We start from the raw sequence: 20793 nt of genomic DNA on the forward strand, positions 1-20793 counted from the left end.
TGAACGACCCTTTCACAGGGGTCGCCTAAGACCATCCTGCATATCAGATATTTACATGACGATTCATAACAGTAGCAACATGACAGTTATGAAGTAGCAACAAAAATAATTTTATGGTTGGGTCACAACATGAGGAACTGTATTTAAAGGACCAGAAGGTTGAGAACCACTGGGCTAAACTGAGCATGCCATTTCTTCCTCGAAATTCACCAATCAGATACCTGGCCCCTCTTCCCTCGGGGAGTGGAGGAGGTGGAGTGAGGCCAGATGCTCCTCCACTATGAGCTCCTCTGCCGGGAGCCGGTCCATGCTTGCTGTTTCAAGGGACCTGGCGTATACGGCATACTGTTCTTAATATGTTTGCTCCCCTTCTTGGCACTATGTGTTTTAACCAAGGTCTCCTCTCTGAGAAAGGTTGCTTCCCCAGGTAGGGATTTTCCCCTGAAGTTAGGGAGGGAATAAAACCCCTCAACTAAGTGCCAGGCGGGTAATTAATCACTTTATCTACTAACAATCATGCTTAAGCTACATAATCTGTACTCCCTGGAATGGAGATAAAAACGCCCTAACCTTTGGAATAGAGATTGATAGGATTGAATCAACTGGTATAAATACAGATGTAACAAGACAGCAAGACACAGAACTTAGAAGACAGAACCAAGAGAGACAGAACCTAGACACAGAACCTACACAGAAGCTAGAGACGGAAGAACTTCGCTGGAGAGAACATGGCAAAAGATCTTGGACAGAAACTGGCCACAGAACCTAGAGACAGAACCTAGCGAGAGAACATGGCAAAAGATCCTGGACAGAAACTGAAGACAGAACCTAGAGACAGAACCTAAAGACTGAACATGGCAAAAGATCCTGGACAGAAACTGGCCACAGAACCTAGAGACAGAACCTAGGGAGAGAACATGGCAAAAGATGCTAGATTGAGCCTGACTACAGAAATTGGCAAGAGAACCTGACTAGAACCTGGTGACTGAACCTGGCTGCAGAACCTGGACAGAACCTGGCTGGAGAACCTAGCGAGGGAACATGGCTACAGAACCTGGCTGGAGAACCTGGAGAACCTAGCAAGAGAACATGGACACAGAACCTGGCTGGAGATCCTAACCAGAACTTCACTGGAGATCCTGACCAGAACTTGGCTAGAGATCCTGGCTAGGCTGCTGATCAACTGAACGCTGTCTCCGTGTCATTTCTTCTTCGCCGACTCCATCCACACCTTTGGGGACCCCTGGACCTGCTGGGGTTGGACTCCAGCACTCCTCCACATGGAAGAGTGAGAAGAGTGGGGAGTAAGTGTTCCTTGGTATCAGCCTTGGAGACACCACTGAGTACACTGGCACTTCAGAAAGAAAATGCTTCAAGCCTGTAGTTATTCTATTATTTAATCAAATAATCTTATGCTGAATTGCTTTTTAGATAACAAAAAAAGTATCTATGCATGCACAGTATTCTCTTCTTGCCACTCACCATTTGAACTAGTTATCAACAGAAATTTATATAATAAAGAGGAAAATATGAATGACACATAAAAATAGAAAAGAGCAAAGAGGGACCCAGAGTCAGTTCCGTAGTAAAGAAGGGGGCTGAACTACACTAATTCTTCAAGGAAAACAATGGAACTTCCCATGGGACCCGTTAGTGAATAGTGGTCTTAGCAATTTCTGTAGCAAATGCAAAAATGAGTCAGATAAGGTTGTTCGAAAAATAACACCCCTAAATGAAAACTAGGGTGACCACAGGTTTGCTTTGGAGTGTCCAGGCTTTACTACTGAATGTTCCTCGTCCCAGAAAACCCTTAGTCCCTGACAAACTGGGATGGTTGGTTGCTCAAAATTGAAACGAAGAACCCAAAACCATAGAGCAAATTAATTACCCAAAGGACAGAGCTAACAGAGTCCAGGCTAGAGCCTCGGTGAGCAGAGGGGCGCCCGGCTTGCCCATCCACCAGCACATTCTCGCCTGGTGGTTAAGAGCGTGGGAGCTGCGTGAGGCACACCTGGGTTTGAATCCTTGCTCTGCTAGAGGCAGGTGATCTTAGGCAAGTTACGTAACCTCGCTCTCCCTCTCCTCTGCACCTTAGTTTCCTTATCTATAAGATAAGGTGGCTTTAATATTTACCCTATAAGGATGTAATAAGGATCAAATGAGAAAATCCACATGAATGATTAATTAGGTCAGTGACTGGACTTGGTTGACTTACATGGTTTTTAACATTGAATTAGGGGATTTCCCATAAAAGCCGGGATTTCTGACCTTTCTGACGAATCAGCAGGTCCTTCCCCTGGTGAGGAAGCTGGGCAGCAGATGTTCCCTTAGGAGACAGAGCCCGCATCGGGTCCTCTCTACTTCATGTTCTTGGCCCTTTCAACCCTGTGATTTCCATTCTTTTGTGGCTTAGAGTGTGGGCTGGACACAGGGGGCTGATTAGGCCCCACCCCTAACCTACTGAGTCAGAGTTGGCATTTTAATATGTTCCCCAGGTGACACTTATAGGGCAGTTTGAGAAGCACTGTTACAAACCACAGACATACTGGTATTCCTAATCAGGATGAGCATCGGGATTGCTGGAGAGTCTTTGGCTTGTTTCATACCTATGTCCAAGACCCTAGCCAGACTTCCTGAAATTAGAGTCCTTGGCAGTGGTCGGCAAACTCATTAGTCAACAGAGCCAAATATCAACAGTACTTCTTCAAAATAGACTCGCCCAGGCCGAAAACCGACTTCTGCGCATGGGCCACGAAGTTTCAATCGCACTGTACGTGCGCCTGCACGTGGTATTTTGTGGAAGAGCCACACTCAAGGGGCCAAAGAGCCGCATGTGGCTCGCGAGCCGCAGTTTGCCAACCACGGGTATAGAGTGTTCAGCCTGTAAAAGTAATGTAAGCCACAAGGTTTTGCTGCACGTACTTGAGAAATATGGGTTTCAGTTTAGAAGTAAGAAAATTTATTGCTATCCTTCTGTGGTCCTCAGATAGAATAAGTTCTACCCCAAATGGCAACTATACAATCTGACTGTTCTTCATGTTGAAATTCTGCCCATCAAAAGGTCTATTTGATTGTTACTTGTTTGATGAAGTCTGATTACATGTAGATTGACTTTTGGGAAGAATGTTGCAGGGTTTGAAGGGAACGTGTGTTAGTCTATGTTAATGCTCACACTGCCTGAAAAGTTTCAAAGAAAGTAGGTTGTATTGAGAAAGTTTTCTTTGTTTTAATATTGTCTTACCAATTTGCAGTGGAGCAGTGATATTCTAAAAACAGTAACACTATTAGCTGACTTTTTCCCTTTAAAAATATTTTGGCTTGCTCTTAGGAAAAAACTTAAGTCCTTGCTTTGATGGAGTGCTGTTACTCTCACACAGTGTGTGCCTTCAGGCCTCCTAGATATTATTTGTTAAATTGCTTTTCAAGGCTGCTAATTGCTCCTCAGATGCTCTTAGCGATTAATCAAAGCCCTCATCCAAAGTTTATTTGCTCAAATGATCAGAGCTGCCATATTAGGAAATTTCAGTGTTAATTCCTTTTGATACAAAATTTTGGTATAAAGTAAGTTTATATCTGAAAACTGAAAAAAGGTGGAGAACCAAGATGGCGGCATAGGTTAACGCCGGAGTTTGCTGCTTTGAACAGCTACTTCAAAAGTGAAACTAAAAGACGGAACGGACATCACCCAGAACCACAGGAACACTGGCTGAGTGGAAGTCCTACAACTAGGAGGAAAGAGAAACGCATACGGACACTCAGAGGAGGCGCAGTGCTGAAGTCAAATTCTGAGGTGCGGAGTGCACGGAGCGGGCTGGCGGCGGAAGGTGCGGTTGGTGTTTTCAATTGGGAGGGAGTCGCAGACTCTGAGCTCCAGATACAGGTGAGTCTTTAGGGACCCAGACTCAAACGGGAGAAGCGGGACTGTCTGGCTTCGGTCAGAGCGAGTGCAGCTTTCTCTCCGAGCTTTGCAGTGGGTGCTGGGACTCAGAGAGGCAGAGCCCCTGGGGACAGGACTGAGAGCCGCCATAACTGCTCTCTCCGGCCCACCCTGTTGATCCTGTGCGACCCGCCCTGCCCAAGCCCTGCACAGAGGCATTTGCCGGATAGCCTCAGGCAAAGGCTAGATTAGCACCTCCCTAGAGGACAGAAGTTCTCTCACTGCTGACAACAGCTGATTCTCATAGCCACTTGGCCTGGAGGTAAAACCCTCCCTGGTATTAGCTACAACAATCAAGGTTTAACTATAAGACTGCGAACAAAGACCACTAGGGGGTGCACCAAGGAAGCATAACAAAATGCGGAGACAAAGAAACAGGACAAAATTGTCAATGGAAGATATAGAGTTCAGAACCACACTTTTAAGGTCTCTCAAGAACTGTTTAGAAGCCGCCGATAAACTTAATGAGATCTACAAGAAAACTAATGAGACCCTCGATGCTATATTGGGGAACCAACTAGAAATTAAGCATACACGGACTGAAATAACGAATATTATACAGACTCCCGACAGCAGACCAGAGGAGCGCAAGAATCAAGTCAATGATTTGAAATGCGAGGAAGCAAAAAACACCCAACTGGAAAAGCAAAATGAAAAAAGAATCCAAAAATGCGAGGATAGTGTAAGGAGCCTCTGGGACAGCTTCAAGCGTACCAACATCAGAACTATAGGGGTGCCAGAAGATGAGAGAGAGCAAGATATTGAAAACCTATTTGAAGAAATAATGACAGAAAACTTCCCCCACCTGGTGAAAGAAATGGACTTACAGGTCCAAGAAGCGCGGAGAACCCCAAACAAAAGGAATCCAAAGAGGACCACACCAAGACACATCATAATTAAAATGCCAAGAGCAAAAGATAAAGAGAGAATCTTAAAAACAGCAAGAGAAAGAAACTCAGTTACCTACAAGGGAATACCCATACAACTGTCAGCTGATTTCTCAACAGAAACTTTGCAGGCCAGAAGGGAGTGGCAAGAAATATTCAAAGTGATGAATAGCAAGAACCTACAACAAAGATTACTTTATCCAGCAAAGCTATCATTCAGAATTGAAGGTCAGATAAAGAGCTTCACAGATAAGGAAAAGCTAAAGGAGTTCATCACCACCAAATCAGGATTATATGAAATGCTGAAAGGTATCTTTTAAGAAGAGGAAGAGGAAGAGGAAGAAAAAGGTAAAGATACAAATTTTGAACAACAAATATGCATCTATCAACAAGTGAATCTAAGAATCAAGTGAATAAATAATCTGATGAACAGAATGAACTGGTGATTATAATAGAATCAGGGACATAGAAAGGGAATGGACTGACTATTCTTGGGGGGGAAAGGGGTGTGGGAGATGCGGGAAGAGACTGGACGAAAATCATGCACCTATGGATGAGGACAGTGGGTGGGGAGTGAGGGCGGAGGGTGGGGCGGGAACTGGGAGGAGGGGAGTTATGGGGGGGGGAAAAAGAGGAACAAATGTAATAATCTGAACAATAAAGATTTAATTAAAAAGAATAAAGTAAGTTTATATCTGATGAATGTATCTTTCCAAGTTATTCTTTTTTTTTTGTTCTTAAATTAAATCTTTATTGTTCAGATTATTACATTTGTTCCTCTTTTTTCCCCCCCATAACTCCCCTCCTCCCAGTTCCCGCCCCACCCTCCGCCCTCACTCCCCACCCACTGTCCTCATCCATAGGTGCACGATTTTTGTCCAGTCTCTTCCCACATCTCCCACACCCCTTTCCCCCCCAAGAATAGTCAGTCCATTTCCTTTCTATGTCCCTGATTCTATTATGATCACCAGATTATTTATTCACTTGATACTTAGATTCACTTGTTGATAGATGCATATTTGTTGTTCATAATTTGTATCTTTACCTTTTTCTTCCTCTTCCTCTTCCTCTTCTTAAAAGATACCTTTCAGCATTTCATATAATCCTGGTTTGGTGGTGATGAACTCCTTTAGCTTTTCCTTATCTGTGAAGCTCTTTATCTGACCTTCAATTCTGAATGATAGCTTTGCTGGATAAAGTAATCTTTGTTGTAGGTTCTTGCTATTCATCACTTTGAATATTTCTTGCCACTCCCTTCTGGCCTGCAAAGTTTCTGTTGAGAAATCAGCTGACAGTTGTATGGGTATTCCCTTGTAGGTAACTGAGTTTCTTTCTCTTGCTGTTTTTAAGATTCTCTCTTTATCTTTTGCTCTTGGCATTTTAATTATGATGTGTCTTGGTGTGGTCCTCTTTGGATTCCTTTTGTTTGGGGTTCTCCGCGCTTCTTGGACCTGTAAGTCCATTTCTTTCACCAGGTGGGGGAAGTTTTCTGTCATTATTTCTTCAAATAGGTTTTCAATATCTTGCTCTCTCTCATCTTCTGGCACCCCTATAGTTCTGATGTTGGTACGCTTGAAGCTGTCCCAGAGGCTCCTTACACTATCTTCGTATTTTCGGATTCTTTTTTCATTTTGCTTTTCCAGTTGGGTGTTTTTTGCTTCTTCGCATTTCAAATCTTTGCCTTGATTCTTGCGCTCCTCTGGTCTGCTGTCGGGAGTCTGTATAGTATTCATTATTTCAGTCCGTGTATGCTTAATTTCTAGTTGGTTCTTTATCATAACATCGAGGGTCTCATTAGTTTTCTTGAGGATCTCACTACATTTATTGGCGGCTTCTAGACAGTTCTTAAGAGACCTTAAAAGTGTGGTTCTCTGCGTTGGTGGTATAGTGGTGAGCATAGCTGCCTTCCAAAGTGTGGTTCTGAACTCAATATCTTCCATTGACAGTTTTGTCCTGTTTCTTTGTCTCGCATTTTTTATGCTTTCTTGGTACACCCCCTAGTGGTCTTTGTGAGCAGTATTGTTGTAGTTAAGCTTTGATTGTCGGCAATACCGGGGGTGATTTGACCTCCAGGCTAACTCGCTATGAGAGTCCGCTGTGTCTGCGGTGGGAGAGCTTCTGTGCTGGATCTCTAGGGCGGTGCTAATCTAGCGTTTGCCTGAGGCTATCCGGCAAATGGCTCTGCGCATGACTTGGGCGGGGCGGGTCCCCGGGGATCTACAGGGTGGGCAGGAGGGAGCAGTTATGGCTGCTCTCAGTTCCGTCCCTAGGGGCTCTGCCTCACAGAGTCCCAGCAACCGCTGCAAACCTCGGAGAGAAAGTTGCCTTTGAGTTCCAACCGAAGCCAGACAGTCCCGCTTCTCCCGTTTGAGTCTGGGTCCCTAGAGACTCGCCCGGATCTGGAGCTCAGAGTCTGAAACTCCCTCCCAATTGAAAACAACAACCGCCGCCAGCCTGCTTGCGTGCACTCCGCACCTGAGTATTTCACTTCAGCACTGCGCCTCCTCTGAGTCTGGGTATGTTATTCTCTTTCCTCCTAATTGTAGAATTTCCACTCAGCCAGCCTTCCTGTGGTTCTGGATGATGTCCGTTCCGTCTTTAGTTGTTGTTTTTTTGAAGTGGTTGTTCGAGGCAGCAATCTCCAGCATTAACCTATGCCGCCATCTTGGTTTCTCTCTTTCCAAGTTATTCTTAATGAATTTCTTTCATCCAGTTCTTGATGTAGACTTTACATGTAAATATTTGCCACTTATTTCCTCTACCTATTAATAAAATGCCAATTTCTCTATAATTTTGTTAGTAGTAGCAAGTGAACAATGGCAAATTGGAGAGTTTTAATATTTAACTGTAGTACTGATCACTTTATCAGTTATTGGGAACTCCTGATTCCATTGCTTTGATCAGATTGGGTAAAAGGAAAAGCTACTAAAGTCCATGACTGTAGATGAGACCTATGGACCAGCAGTATTATTATTACCTGGAATCTTGTTAGAAATGCCGAATCAGGCCTGACCCACATCTATCGTACCAGAGTCTGCAAAGGGTTTACTGTTGTACAGGCTGTACCCAATAGCAAGATGACACCAGCGGATGATTTGAGAGCAGCTCTGGACTGCATAGTTTGCTGGCCAGTCTACTTTAGGATTGTAAAAAAATATTAGTGTATATGATGGCAATGAAAACAGTGTCTGAAGGTATCTTTCCCCCCATCTGCTCAATTCTGCTTTTCTTCTTAAATTTCATTTTGATGAAGATACTACCTGTTGCAGATTGCCTTCTTATCTCTCCCACCAACCCTATTGTCCTTCCTTGGTTAACCTTCCCCGTAGTCACTGAGCAAGCAGGCTGTAGCTTGAATTCTTCACTCTTTCATGGTTAATATTTTATTTGGAAACATATATAGTGAGTATGGAGTCATCTATGCTTTGTATACTTTTGATATTTAGATCTTTCTATTTGGTATCTGTCTCTGATCTGTCTGGCATTAAAGCTATTCTGAGTCCATCCCTTAGACCAGCGGTTCTCAACCTGTGGATTGCGACCCCTTTGGGGGTCGAACGACCCTTTCACAGGGGTCGCCTACGACCATCGGAAAACACATATGTAATTACATATTGTTTTGTGATTAATCACTGCTTTAATTATGTTCAATTTGTAACAATGAAAATACATCCTGCATATCAGATATTTACATTATGATTCATAACAGTAGCAAAATTACAGTTATGAAGTAGCAACAAAAATAATTTTATGGTTCGGGGTCACCACAACACGACGAACTGTATTAAAGGGTCGCGGCATTAGGAAGGTTGAGAACCACTGCCTTAGACGGTGTTTTTTAAACTCTGGTGGAATCACCTGGTGAGATTTAGAACATTAATGCTTTGGTTCTGTCCCAGATGAATTAAATAAATTTCTAAGGGTTGGCTGTGGGCATCAGTATTTTTTTGTTGTTGTTGTTAATCCTCATCCAAGGATATTTTTCCATTGGTTTTGAGAGAGAGTGTAGAAGGAAGAGAGGGAGAGAAAAACATCAATGTGAGAGAGACATGCCCCAACCAAGGCCAGGGTCTTGAACCAGCAATCCAGGTACATGCCCTTGACTGGAAATCAGACTCACCCTTTGGTGCCCAGGCCAATGCTCTAGTCACTGAGCCACACTGGCTAGGGGGCATCAGCATATTTTAGGACAACTTCTGGGGATATGGGGTCTGGGTGATTCTGTGGTGCAGCCATGCTTTAACACCACTGCTCCAGGCTCCATCGTATCTGTTATTGAGGACATTGTTTTAGGGCAGTGGTTCTCAACCTTGGCTGCACGTTAGAATCACCTGGGAATCTTTTTAAAATCCTGATTTCTGGGCCCCACCCCATAACAAAGAAACAGAATTTCTGGAGGACGAGGCCCAGAAATCAGTATTTTAAAAAGATTCCCAGGTGAGTCTAACGTGCAGCCAAGGTTGAGAACCACTGTTCCAGGGTATCAGGTGAGTAGGGCACAATCATTACCCTGAATTATTTTATAGTCTTCTGAAGAAGACAGGCACATAAGCCAATAATCACAGCAGGGTGGGACATAATCATAGCAGGGTGGGACAAGTGTAATAAGTGTAATCGGGACAAAGTACATGGCAGCACTCCAGAGGGATGACAAACACTGTGGATGTGGGCAGGTGGCATTTGAGTTGAGCCTCCAAGGATGAGTGGTCATTTACTGGGTGGGCAAAAAGGAGAACACTCCAGATAAGAGGAAGAGCCCTATGAAGGCATGGGGTCATGTATGGTCTTATCAGTCCTCATGGTAGGTGTGGGATACTGAGGTCCGCTTCTTATCTACCCCGACTTCCTCTATATCCTGTTTAATATTTCTTCTCCATGGGTTGACAACATTGCTACATTTTTCACTTTACTTTCTGTAAGTACAAATCATGTCCCTTAATTATTAGATTGATTTTTTTAAAATAACAGCATTGTTGTCATATATTTCATAAACCTGTGTTAGAGTCCTATGGTTGCCATAATAAATTACAACAGACATAGTGCTGGAGGCCTGCAGTCTGAACTCAGGGTGTCAGCAAGGCCACACTCTGCCTGGGGCTCCAGAGGAAAATGTCTCCTTCTTCCGGTTTCTCAGGCTGTTGACATTCTTTGGCCTCCTTGCTATATAGGTCACATCATTCCATATGTCTTCACATTGCCTGTGTATGTGCATGCGTGCATGTGCGTGTGTCTGTGTGCATGTGTGTGTGTGCGCGCGTGCGTGTACATGTGTGTGTGTGTGCGTGTGTGTGTGTGAGAAACGCCCTTCTCTTATAAGGGTATTTGTTGTTGCATGTAGGGCCCACCTGAGTATTCCAGGGTGATCAGTAAGTCTCATCTCAAGATCCTCAGCTTAGTTACATCCGCAAAGACCCTTCTCCCCAGTAAGGTAACTTCCACAGGTTCCAGGCATAAGGATATGGATGTAATGATTTTTTGGGCCACTGTTCAACAATACTATACAATTTAATGGTTTTTAATATATTCACAGAATTGGGCTTTTTTTTTTCTTTTTACCACTATCAATTTTACAACACTTCACCCCCAAAACAAACACTGCACCCATTAGCAATCACCCCTTTTCCCCAGCCCCCCAAGTCCTGAGCAATCACTAACCTACTGCCTGTCTCTATGAATTTGCCAAGGCTGGACATTTCTCATAAGTAGAGTCATAGAATATGTGGCCTTTGTGTCTGGCTGGTGACATTTAACACATGCTTTCAAGTTCCAGCCACACTGCACATGTATCAGTACTCCGTTACTTTTATTGTTGAATAACGTTCTGTTGTATCGATAGGCCACATTTTACTTATCCATTCATTAGTCCAGTGATGGCGAACCTTTTGAGCTCGGCATGTCAGCATTTTGAAAAACTCTAACTTAACTCTGGTGCCGTGTCACATATAGAAATTTTTTGATATTTGCAACCATAGTAAAACAAAGATTTATATTTTTGATATTTATTTTATATATTTAAATGCCATTTAACAAAGAAAAATCAACCAAAAAAATGAGTTCACGTATCACCTCTGACACGCGTGTCATAGGTTCGCCATCACTGCATTAGTTGATGGACATTTGGGTTGTTTCTGCTTTTTGGCTGGTATATGCAATGCTGCTGTGAATATTGGTGTACAGGTTTTGGGGTGATGTATGTTTTCTCGCTGGGGCATATACCTAGGAATAGAATTGCTGGGTTTATGTGAACCTTTCCGGGAACTGCCAGGCTGGTTTCCAAGGCAGCGGCACCATTGGATTCTCACCAGCAGTGTATTGAGGGTTCCAGTTTCTCCTGATTCTTTTTTATTGTCTCCTTTTCTTTGGTTCTGTGGTCAATTCTGCCTTTTCTCATAACCTTACCAAGGTTGGGAGAAGATTATTTCTATTCCACTTCTGTTAATGTCATAATTTTAAAGAAATGAAAGGTGATAAGTTCTTGTCTACTCTAAATGTATTTACGTTTAGTTTTGCCCTACTTCCCAAAAGCTTAGTTTAAAGCCCAAACAATTTTTTTTATGTCTATCTCCAAATGCATATGTTTTGTTAACCCTCAACCAAGGTTATTTTTTCTATTGATTTTTAAAGAGAGTGGAAGGGAAGGGGAGAGACAGAGCGAGAGAAACATCGATGTAAGAGAGACATCGATTGGTTACCTCCCACAGGTGGCCCGACCAGCCCCCGCCAGGATGGGAATTGAGCCTGTAGCTGAGGAATGTGTCCTTGCCTCGGAATCAAACCCGAGACCCTTGAGTCTGCAGGTTGATGCTCTAACCACTGGCTGGGGCCTCCATAAACATTTTAATTCTTGAAACCCAGATAATTCTCTGTCAGCTGTAATCTCAATCTCAATGAAGGCAGGCACCTTACCTTTCACTTTTTCTTGTAAACTTTGTATGCAGCTTGTGGTGATTGTCCAGTAAGTATTAAATGAGGATGTGATTATTGTCTCATGTGTAAAGGGTTTACTGTTGTATAGGCTGAATGAAATGTGAGTAAGGGAAAACAAATTTGAGCAAAGGTGTATGTGATTAGAATGTCAGGGTTTGGGATCATGATTTTTCTTAATTATGTACACATGTCTGATGGCCTAACAACTTTGGTTATTGTTTTTAATGTGCAGATGAACAGGAGACTGAAGATGCAACAGAAGAATGTATAGAATCTTAAGAAGGACTTGCTGGGATGTGATGTAAGAAAGTTGGTAAATGAAGTGAAATTATTCCTTTTCTGAATCTTTGAATTCAACAGGCATTCCTCATATAATGATTTTAATATTTGGACTCTCTTTCTGGATTGCATTTCCTTGACATTTTTGAGACTTGTGGTATTTTTGTTCAGTGCTTTTTCTTTATTGAAATTCCTGGGAAAATTGTTTTTTATTGCTAATCTTGCAACATCAGGGATATATTATAGAAACCAATATTTTTTGTGTACATACTGTTTTAAAACAAGTTGATGTGTTGATTGTTCTGTATTTGATTTTCTATATTACAACCTTCTCGTGATTCAGATAGATTAAATCACTATGAATTTTTGTTTTTGGCCCTGACGTTCCTTCTTTCCTCCAGTCTAATGCCTGTTAAGTACAACTTGCCATAGAAATAAAGGAATTTTCTCAACAAAGCAATGTTAAGGTAGGCTTTCCTATCTTATTAGCAATGATACTTTTCTTAAGCAGGTGTTTGAATTATTTGATAAATAACTTTAAGTTTGTTATCATTTAGAGTTTACCTTTTAGAATGCAGCAAACAAAGATCAGCGACTTTAAAAATGGTCTGTGGTACTATTTTTAAGAGCGAGGGTTTGTCTAGTTACAAGTCAATAACCTAGATTCATGAGAACATTTTATACCAACACTCTATATGATGAATTTGCATTAGAACTAAAAGTCCAATTTATTTTTTATTTAAAAAAGTAAGCTGGCTATTGTGCTGCCTTTAATGAAATTTGAGTACTGAATATACAGCATTATAATATTTTTTTATTGCTTAAAGTATTACAAAGGGTATTACATATGTATTCATTTTATCCCCCCGCCCTAGACAGTCCCCTAACCTCCCCTATCCCCCAGTGTCTTATGTCCATTGGTTATGCTTATATGCATGCATACAAGTCCTTTAGTTGATCTCTTACCCCCCTACCTCCTGCCCCCCAGCATTATAATTTTTTCTTGCACATTTTCTTCGTGCTGCCCACGATCCCTGAGCGGAGGGAAGTCCCGTCAGAAGGGTCGGAGGTCACCAAGCGGGTGTCCAAGTTCAAAGCTGCCAGGCTGCAGCAGAGGACCTAGGCTGCCAGGCAGTGGGCGCTTGCGCCCTGCAACCTCGTGCTGCATCGTCTAGAGTTCGTATCGCTGATGGCTCCTCGGAGAGTGGAAGGAGGTGTCCTGAGTTAATTTGGAAGCAGATTCTCCTATTCGTCGGTGGAGATGAGGGTCCGAGTGAGCCCAGGACTTCCCAGTCCGCTTGCTCCGCTGCTGCCTCTGATGCCACGGCTCTCGGATCGCTTCTCAGAGAGGATGTTCCTGGGCGTGGTTGGTGTTTCGAACTAAACGCAGGCAGTTCTGTGCCAGCTGTGATGTGCACATCACCTGGACCATGTAGCAGAAACGTAAGATTCAGACCCAGCAGTTCTGTTCCTGCTTCAGCCTTTGAAAGGCCCTTTAAGAAACCTTCTGGTGGGTTCTGCAGCGAGGTGCCCTTTAACCCCGGGACTGCCGCTGTCCTCGTCAGAAGCTCCCGTGGCCTGTGGGCAGGTTTCTTGGTCGGAAGAATGGGATTTTGTAAAACTTTTTTTTTTTAAGTAAAAATTTTATGCAACTTGGGTCTCGAAAATGCTGTGGACTTTATGACTCAGAGCCGCGCGTGGAAATGGCTGATTTATGCACGCGCTGCGAGCACCGCCAGCCGCCCTCGCGGCCCCGGGCAGCCTCCGCGTGTGCAGTGTAACGGGTGCTGTATTTGGGGGAGAAAGAGCATGTCTTCATGATCAAAAAGACTTTAAAATAAGAAATTTTATGTCCTGGTCTTCCCAACCCTTCATTCTCTAAGGATGAATCGAAATGTCATATTTACTTTTAGCAAAACTTAAAATGCAGAAATGTATTCTAATAGGAAAAAAACAAAAAACAAAACCCAATTCTCTCCTCAGATATCTGAGTTATCTTTCATTTACAAAATGACAGAAACCCAATTCAAACAAATGTGAGTAAGGGAAAACAAATTTGAGCAAAGGTGTATGTGATTAGGATGTCAGGGTTTGGGATAATGTTAGTGATTGCTTACACCAATTTTCTTGACTTTTTAGAATGAAGAACGAACTCTACAGCTACTATTTTCAGAGCACTCGGGCAATTTCTTTTTCAAGCCTCCTTTTTCAGTTTACATTAAAATAGCAATGTGCTATATGTAATGTGCTGATGTCAGTGTGCTACAGTGTAATTTGTCTTGACGCTGAGAGTTTTTGCTGTGGGGTGCCATCATTTGTGATGTAGAGTTTGGGTCGGAAGAGTCAGAGGGGGAGGTGATATGGGTGGAAATTTGGAGTGGTGGCAGAGAGCAGCCATTTTTGCCCATCAGCCTTTCAAAGAAGCCCAGTTTGCTAAATCCATGTGTTTGTGGTATTTGGTGTGTGTGTGTGTGTGTGTGTGAGACAGAGAGAGGAAGAGAGGGAGAGGTATGGAGGGGTGGGTGGAGCAGGGTGGGGTGTGGTTGGGAGAGCTTATGTCTTTATAACATGTTTCTACGAATGGTATCTGGGGCATAGTGGGCTTTTATGTTCCAGGAGCTTAAGAGAGGGGACAGAAAACAGAATGATCTTAGTAATGAATTTTGCCATTACAAGAGATGACACCATTCCATAGCATGTCAACCAAAGGTACCTCTAAACAAGGACAGGTAAGCTGAATTTATAATATAGTTCAAAATGAAGGCTCCAGATGAAAAAGATCTAATTAAAAATCAGTGTCTTTATTTTAAGGTTTCCTGTAGAATAAAAATATTTCCCCAGAACAAGGTAGAGATGAGCCCTAGCCAGTTTGGCTCAGTGGATAGAGCCTCGGCCCACAGGCTGAGAGTCTCCAGTTCGATTCAGGTCAAGGCCATGCACCTCGGTTGCAAGCTCGATCTCAGGCCCTGTTTGGGGCATGGGCGGGAGGCAACCAGTTGATGTGTCTCTCTCACATTGATGTTTCTCTCTCTGTCTCTCCCCTTCCTTCCACTCTCTAAAAGAAAATCAATGGAAAAATATCCTCATGTAGGGATTAAAAAAAGAGAGAGAGATGAAAAAGTAAAGAACAAAAGATAATTCATTGCAGGAATGAATTTAGTATCCTAAAATTTGAGGTTTTTGGACTTAAGACTTCTCAAAAAAAACTATTGGCCCCAACTTTATTGTAAACTAGGGGCCCAGTGCATGAATTTGCACACCTTGCAAGGGACTGTGGGCCGCGAGGCTGCAGTGGGCACAGGGGCGGGTCTCGCCCAATCCTCTGCACCCTGCCTGGCCCTTCCTGCCACAGCCCCCGGTCCCTGTCTGCCGGCAGCCCTGCTCCCACCACTGCCACTCCCACGCGTTGATGGCACTGGCCCTGCTCATACCTGGTGACGGCGTGATCGCCTCTCAGGAGCAGAGGGAGGTGGAGAAGCCCCGAGGGGCAGCCGACACTCACACCTGCTGATGGCACTGAGGGATTGGGACTGGCCCTGGGCGCTGGCAGTGGGTGCGAGCAGGGCAGGCACCAGCAGCAGGTGCGAGCGCCAGGCAGGACCGCGGAGTGTGGGAGCAAATAATTTTCAGTAACCACCAGAGGCTTTCTCCAATGACAGCAACTGGCACCCTGCGTTGGTCTGGCACCCCCGCTCACCTGCTCCACCATCCTGCTGTGGTGGACGCCTGCCATGTTCTGCGTGCGCCCCCTGGTGGTCAGTGAACATCATAGTGACTGGTTTGGTTGTTTGGTTGTTCCGCCATTTGTTCTATTTGCATATTAGGGTTTTATATATATAGATTCCCACAGGACCTGAAGTTTATTGCCCTTCAATTCAACTTTCCCTGAAACACTCAGTAAAACACTCTTGCAGGAGGAAAGGCTATTACCTTGATGCCATAATTTCAGTTTTTTCATATTGTATTATTAAATTTAATAAGAATCACTCTTAAAATATATAATTAGGAAGGAAGTAAAAATAGCAAGACAGAGAAAAAGTACAGAATGGCATATTTAGAAGAAATATTAATAAATTCATAACATGAAGCAGTCAGAAGTAGAATTTGGAGAGCAGTTACAATGTTTTCTCTAAGAAAGGAAGGAAGATATTGCAGGGAAATAGTAAAATTCTCAGCAATAAAGTTAATAGACAATATTGCAGAAATTAATTGAAAAAGTCAGTTATATTGTAATCAGTGGAATAAGGCCTAGAAAAATAACCTGGATATTGCAGGCCTAAAATAAAGATATTTTTTAAAATGACAATTAAAAACATTTTTTATTTTAAAATTATAGTTGATATACAGTATTATATTAGTTTCAGATGTACAACATAGTGATTAGACATTTATATAACTTAGAAAGTAATAGCCCCAGTAAGCTTAATACTCATCTGACACAATAAACAGTTATTACAATATTACTGACTGTATTCCCTATGCTGTGCTTTTCATCCCGGTGACTATTTTTTATAACTGGCAATTTGTACTCCTTAATCTCTTTCATCTTTTTTTACCAATACCCCCAAACCCCTTACTATATGGCAGCCATCAATTTGTTCTCTGTATCTATGACTTTGTTTTTATTTGTATTTATTTGTGTTTTTTTGTTCATTTATTTTTTTTTTTTAGATTCTACATATAAGTGAGATCATATAGTATTTGCTTTTCTCTCTCTAACTTATTTCACTTAGCATAATATCCTCTAGGTCCTTCCATGTTTTTGCAAATGGCAAGATTTTATTTTATTTTTTATGACTGAGTAATATTTCATTGTATATGTGTACCACTTTATTCATTTGTCTATCCATAATATTTAGGTTTGCATATATATTTTTGAATTTGTGTTTTGGGTTTTTTCAGATAAATACCCAGAATTGGAATTGGCTGGGTCATAGGCAGTTCTATTTTTAAATTTTTTGAGGAACAGTCATATTGTTCTTTATAGTGGCTGCACCAATTTACAGTTCTACCAACAGTGCGTGAGGATTTCCTTTTCTCTACCTCCTCACCAACACTTGTTGTTTGTTAATTTATTGATGATAGCCATTATGACAGGTGTGATATGTCATCATAGTTTTAATTTGCATTTCCCTGATGATTAGTGATGTTGAACATCGTTTTGTATGTGTATTGGCCATCTGTATGTCCTTTGGGAGATATGTCTATTCAGGTCCTCTGCCCATTTGTTAATTGAATTGTTTTTGTTGTTAAGTTGTATGACTTCCTTATATATTTTGGATATTAACCCCTTATTGAATGTATCATTGGTGAATATCTTTTTTCCATTCAGTAGGTTGTCTTTTTTGCTTGTTCTTTCACTGTGCAAAATATTTTAGTTTCACATCCCATTTTTTTTCCTTGCCCGAGAAGACATATCCAAAAAAATATTGCTAAGACAGATGTCGAAGAGTTTACTGCCTATGTTTTCTTCTAGTTTTGTGGTTTCAGACATTACATTTAAGTTTTTAATTTCTTTTGAGTTTATTCTTGTATGTAGTGTAAGAAAGTGATTCAGTTTTATTCTTTTGCATGTATCTATCCAGTTTTCCCAACACCTTTTATCGAAGAGATTGTCATTACCACACTGTAAATTCTTGCCTCCTTTTTCATAGATTAAATTACTATACAGGATTGGGTTAGTTTCTGGACTCTATTCTGATGCATTGATTTGTGTGTCTATTTTTATGCCAGCACTCTACTGTTTTGACTACTGTAGCCGTATAGCATAGTTTGAGGTCAAGTAGTGTGATACTTCCAACTTTGTTCTTCTTTCTCTAGATTGCTTTAGCTATTGGCAGTGTCTTTTGTTCTAGTTCTGTGAAAATGGCATTGGTGTTTTGATAGGGATTGCATTGAATCTGTAGGTGGCTTTGGGTAGTATGGACATTTTAATGATGTTAATTATTTCTATCCATGAGTACAATATAACCTTGCTTTCTTCAGAGCCTTATAGTTTTCCAAGTACAGGTATTTTTCCTCCTTGGTTAAATTTATTCCTTTTATTTTTTTAATCCTCACCTGAGGATATTTTTTCCCATTGATTTTTAGAGAGAGTGGAAAGATGGAGAGAAACATTGATGTGAGAGAAACACATCAATTGGTTGCCTCCTTCACGAGCCCTGACCAGGGCCCCAGCCAGGCAGGAGCCTGCAACCGAGGTATGTGCCCTTGACCATAATTGAACCCGGGACCCTTCGTTCCTCAGGCTGACTCTCTATCCACTATGCCAAACTGGCAAGGGCTTATTCTTTTTGATACAACTGCAAAAGGGATTGTTTCGTTTCTTTTTTTAAAATTAGTTTTTTTGTTTGTTAATCCTCATCTAAGAATATTTTTTCATTGATTTTTATTTTTTTAACTAAGGGCCTGGTGCACTGGGGTGGGGGTCCCTCAGCCCAGCCTGCCCCCTCTCACATACTGGGAGCCCTCGGGATGTCCTACTGATGGCTTAGGCCTGCTCCCTGCTCCCCTTGGGGAACGGGCCTAAGCCGCAGTCTAGGCTCCATTTGTGGGAGGCGACCAAGCTGATCAGAGGAAGGCACCAGCCCCATCACCCTGCTGCTGCAGCCACTGCCAGTCATTGCAGCCACCAAGGTGTTATCATCAACACAGACTCCAGTCCCTTCACCATGAAAAAATGACAACTTTCTTTAGGCATTTTCAAGATATGTCTCTCATAGGATATGACATTTCTTTCTTCTTTTTTTTTATCGTCACCTGAGGATATGTTTCCATTGATTTTTAGAGAATATGGAAGAGAAAGGAAAAGACAGAGAGAAACATCAAAGTGAGAGGAACACTTTGATTGGTTGCCTCTTGCATGAGCCCTGACTGGGCCCCAGCCAGCGAGGTGCCTGCAACCTAGGTACATGCCCTTTCAGAATTGAACCCAGACCCTGTGGTGGGCACGCTGAGGCATTATCCACTGAGCAAAACCAGCTAGGGCAGGATATGATATTTCTTAGCCCTCCAGCAGTGGACCTTCGTTTTTTTCCCCAGGAGTGAGGTGGAAAAACCCTAGATCACCTTTTTGGATTCTTATTACCCAAGTTACTAAGAATATTGCCAGTGGCATACAGGGAGCTTAGCCAATGAGTGGTCAGAAAAGGTGTTTCCTCTGTAGTTCACTCCGATCGCTGGCTCTGCCCCTGCCCAGGCCCCTGTGATTGCTGGCTTTGCCCCTACCCAGGCCCCTCCAATTGTCTGCTCCACCCCTCGGCCCCTCCCTCCGCCCTCCCCTCACCTGCCTGGCCAATAGGCCTGGACACTTCAGCAGCGGGGCTGAGGGGACTGGGCGCCACCATCTTGTGGCTATGGGCACGGCCATCTTTGTGATGGAGTGATGGCTAATTTGAATATTACTATTTTATTAGATAGGATAATCTTTCAAAAAAATATATTTTTTTATTGGTTTCAGAGAGGAAAGGAGAGGATGAGAGAGATAGAAATATCAATAATGAGAGAGAATCATTGATTGGCTGCCTCATGCACGACCACACTGGGGAGAGAGCCCGCAACCCAGATCCCTGACCAGGTATCAAACTGTGATCTCCTGGTTTATAGGTCAACCGTCAATCACTGAGCCATGGCAGCTGGGCTCATTGATTTTTAGAGAGACTGGAAGGGAGGGAGAGATGGAGGAGAGAGAGAGACATTGATGTGAGAGAAAGACATCAGTTGGTTGCCTCCCCCATGTGCCCCGACTGGGGTGGGATATTGAACCTACAACCCAGGTACATGCCCTTAACCAGAAATTTAATCCAAGACCCTTCAGTGTGCAGGCTGATGCTCTAACCATTTAGCCATGCCAGCCAGAACAGGGATTGTTTTAATAATTTATCATTTTTATAGTTTGTTATTGCTGTATAAAGTGCAACTAATTTCTGAATATTTATTTGTATCCTGCTACTTTACTGAGTTCATTTATTATTTTTAGTAGTTTTTTAATGGATTCTTTAGGGTTCTCTCTCTATAGTATTATGTCATCTGCAAATAATGACAGTTTTACTTATTCTCTACAATTTGAATGTTTTTTCTTTCTTGTTTGATTGCTCTGGTTAGGACTTCCAATACTATGTTGAATAAAATGGTGAAAGTGGACAGCCTTGTCTTATTCCAGATATTAAAGAAAAATCTCTCAGCTTTTCCCCACTGAGTATTGTTAGCTGTGGGTTTGCCATATATGTTATTTTATTGATGTATGTTTCCTTTATTCCCATTTTGCTGAGAGTTTTTATAATACTCTCAGCAAATGCTTAGATTTTTATCAAATGATTTTTTATAATACTCTCAGCAAATGTTGGATTTTATCAAATGCTTTTTTCTGCATATATTGATATCATCATGATTTTTATTTATGTGCTGTATAACATTAATTGGTTTGCAGATATTGAACCAGCCTTGTGTCACTGGAATAAACCCCACTTGGTCATGGTGTATGATCTTTTATAGTAAATGTTTTGCTGAATCCAGTTTGCTATATTTTGTTGAAGATTTTTGCATCCATGTTCATCAAGGATATTGTGCTATAATTTTCTTTTATTTTTTGGTAATATCTTTGTCTAGTTTTAAAATCAGGGTAATACTAGCTGGCTTTGAAAAATAAGTTTGGGAATCTTTCCTCCTCTTCAATTTTTTGAGAATAATTTCAGGATAGGTATCAGTTTTCCAAACCTTATAACCTTTACCACCTTCTAGTTCTTGATTCGGCACCTGAGTGCC

The 20793-nt window shown here is 42.1% G+C and overlaps 1 protein-coding gene across 1 annotated transcript in view; it reads left to right on the forward strand.

The window, feature by feature from the left end:
- The window catches only part of FSIP1 (fibrous sheath interacting protein 1), a 195083-nt gene extending 182470 nt beyond the window's left edge, over positions 1-12613 (forward strand). The window contains exon 12 of the mRNA XM_059673244.1: positions 11984-12613. Coding sequence (XP_059529227.1) covers positions 11984-12030 — 47 coding nt within the window. The 3' untranslated portion in view covers positions 12031-12613. The remainder of the gene's footprint in view (positions 1-11983) is intronic.
- The last annotated feature ends 8180 nt before the right edge of the window (positions 12614-20793 follow it).

This window comes from Myotis daubentonii, chromosome 1, assembly GCF_963259705.1.
Source record: "Myotis daubentonii chromosome 1, mMyoDau2.1, whole genome shotgun sequence".
Lineage (NCBI taxonomy): Eukaryota > Metazoa > Chordata > Mammalia > Chiroptera > Vespertilionidae > Myotis > Myotis daubentonii.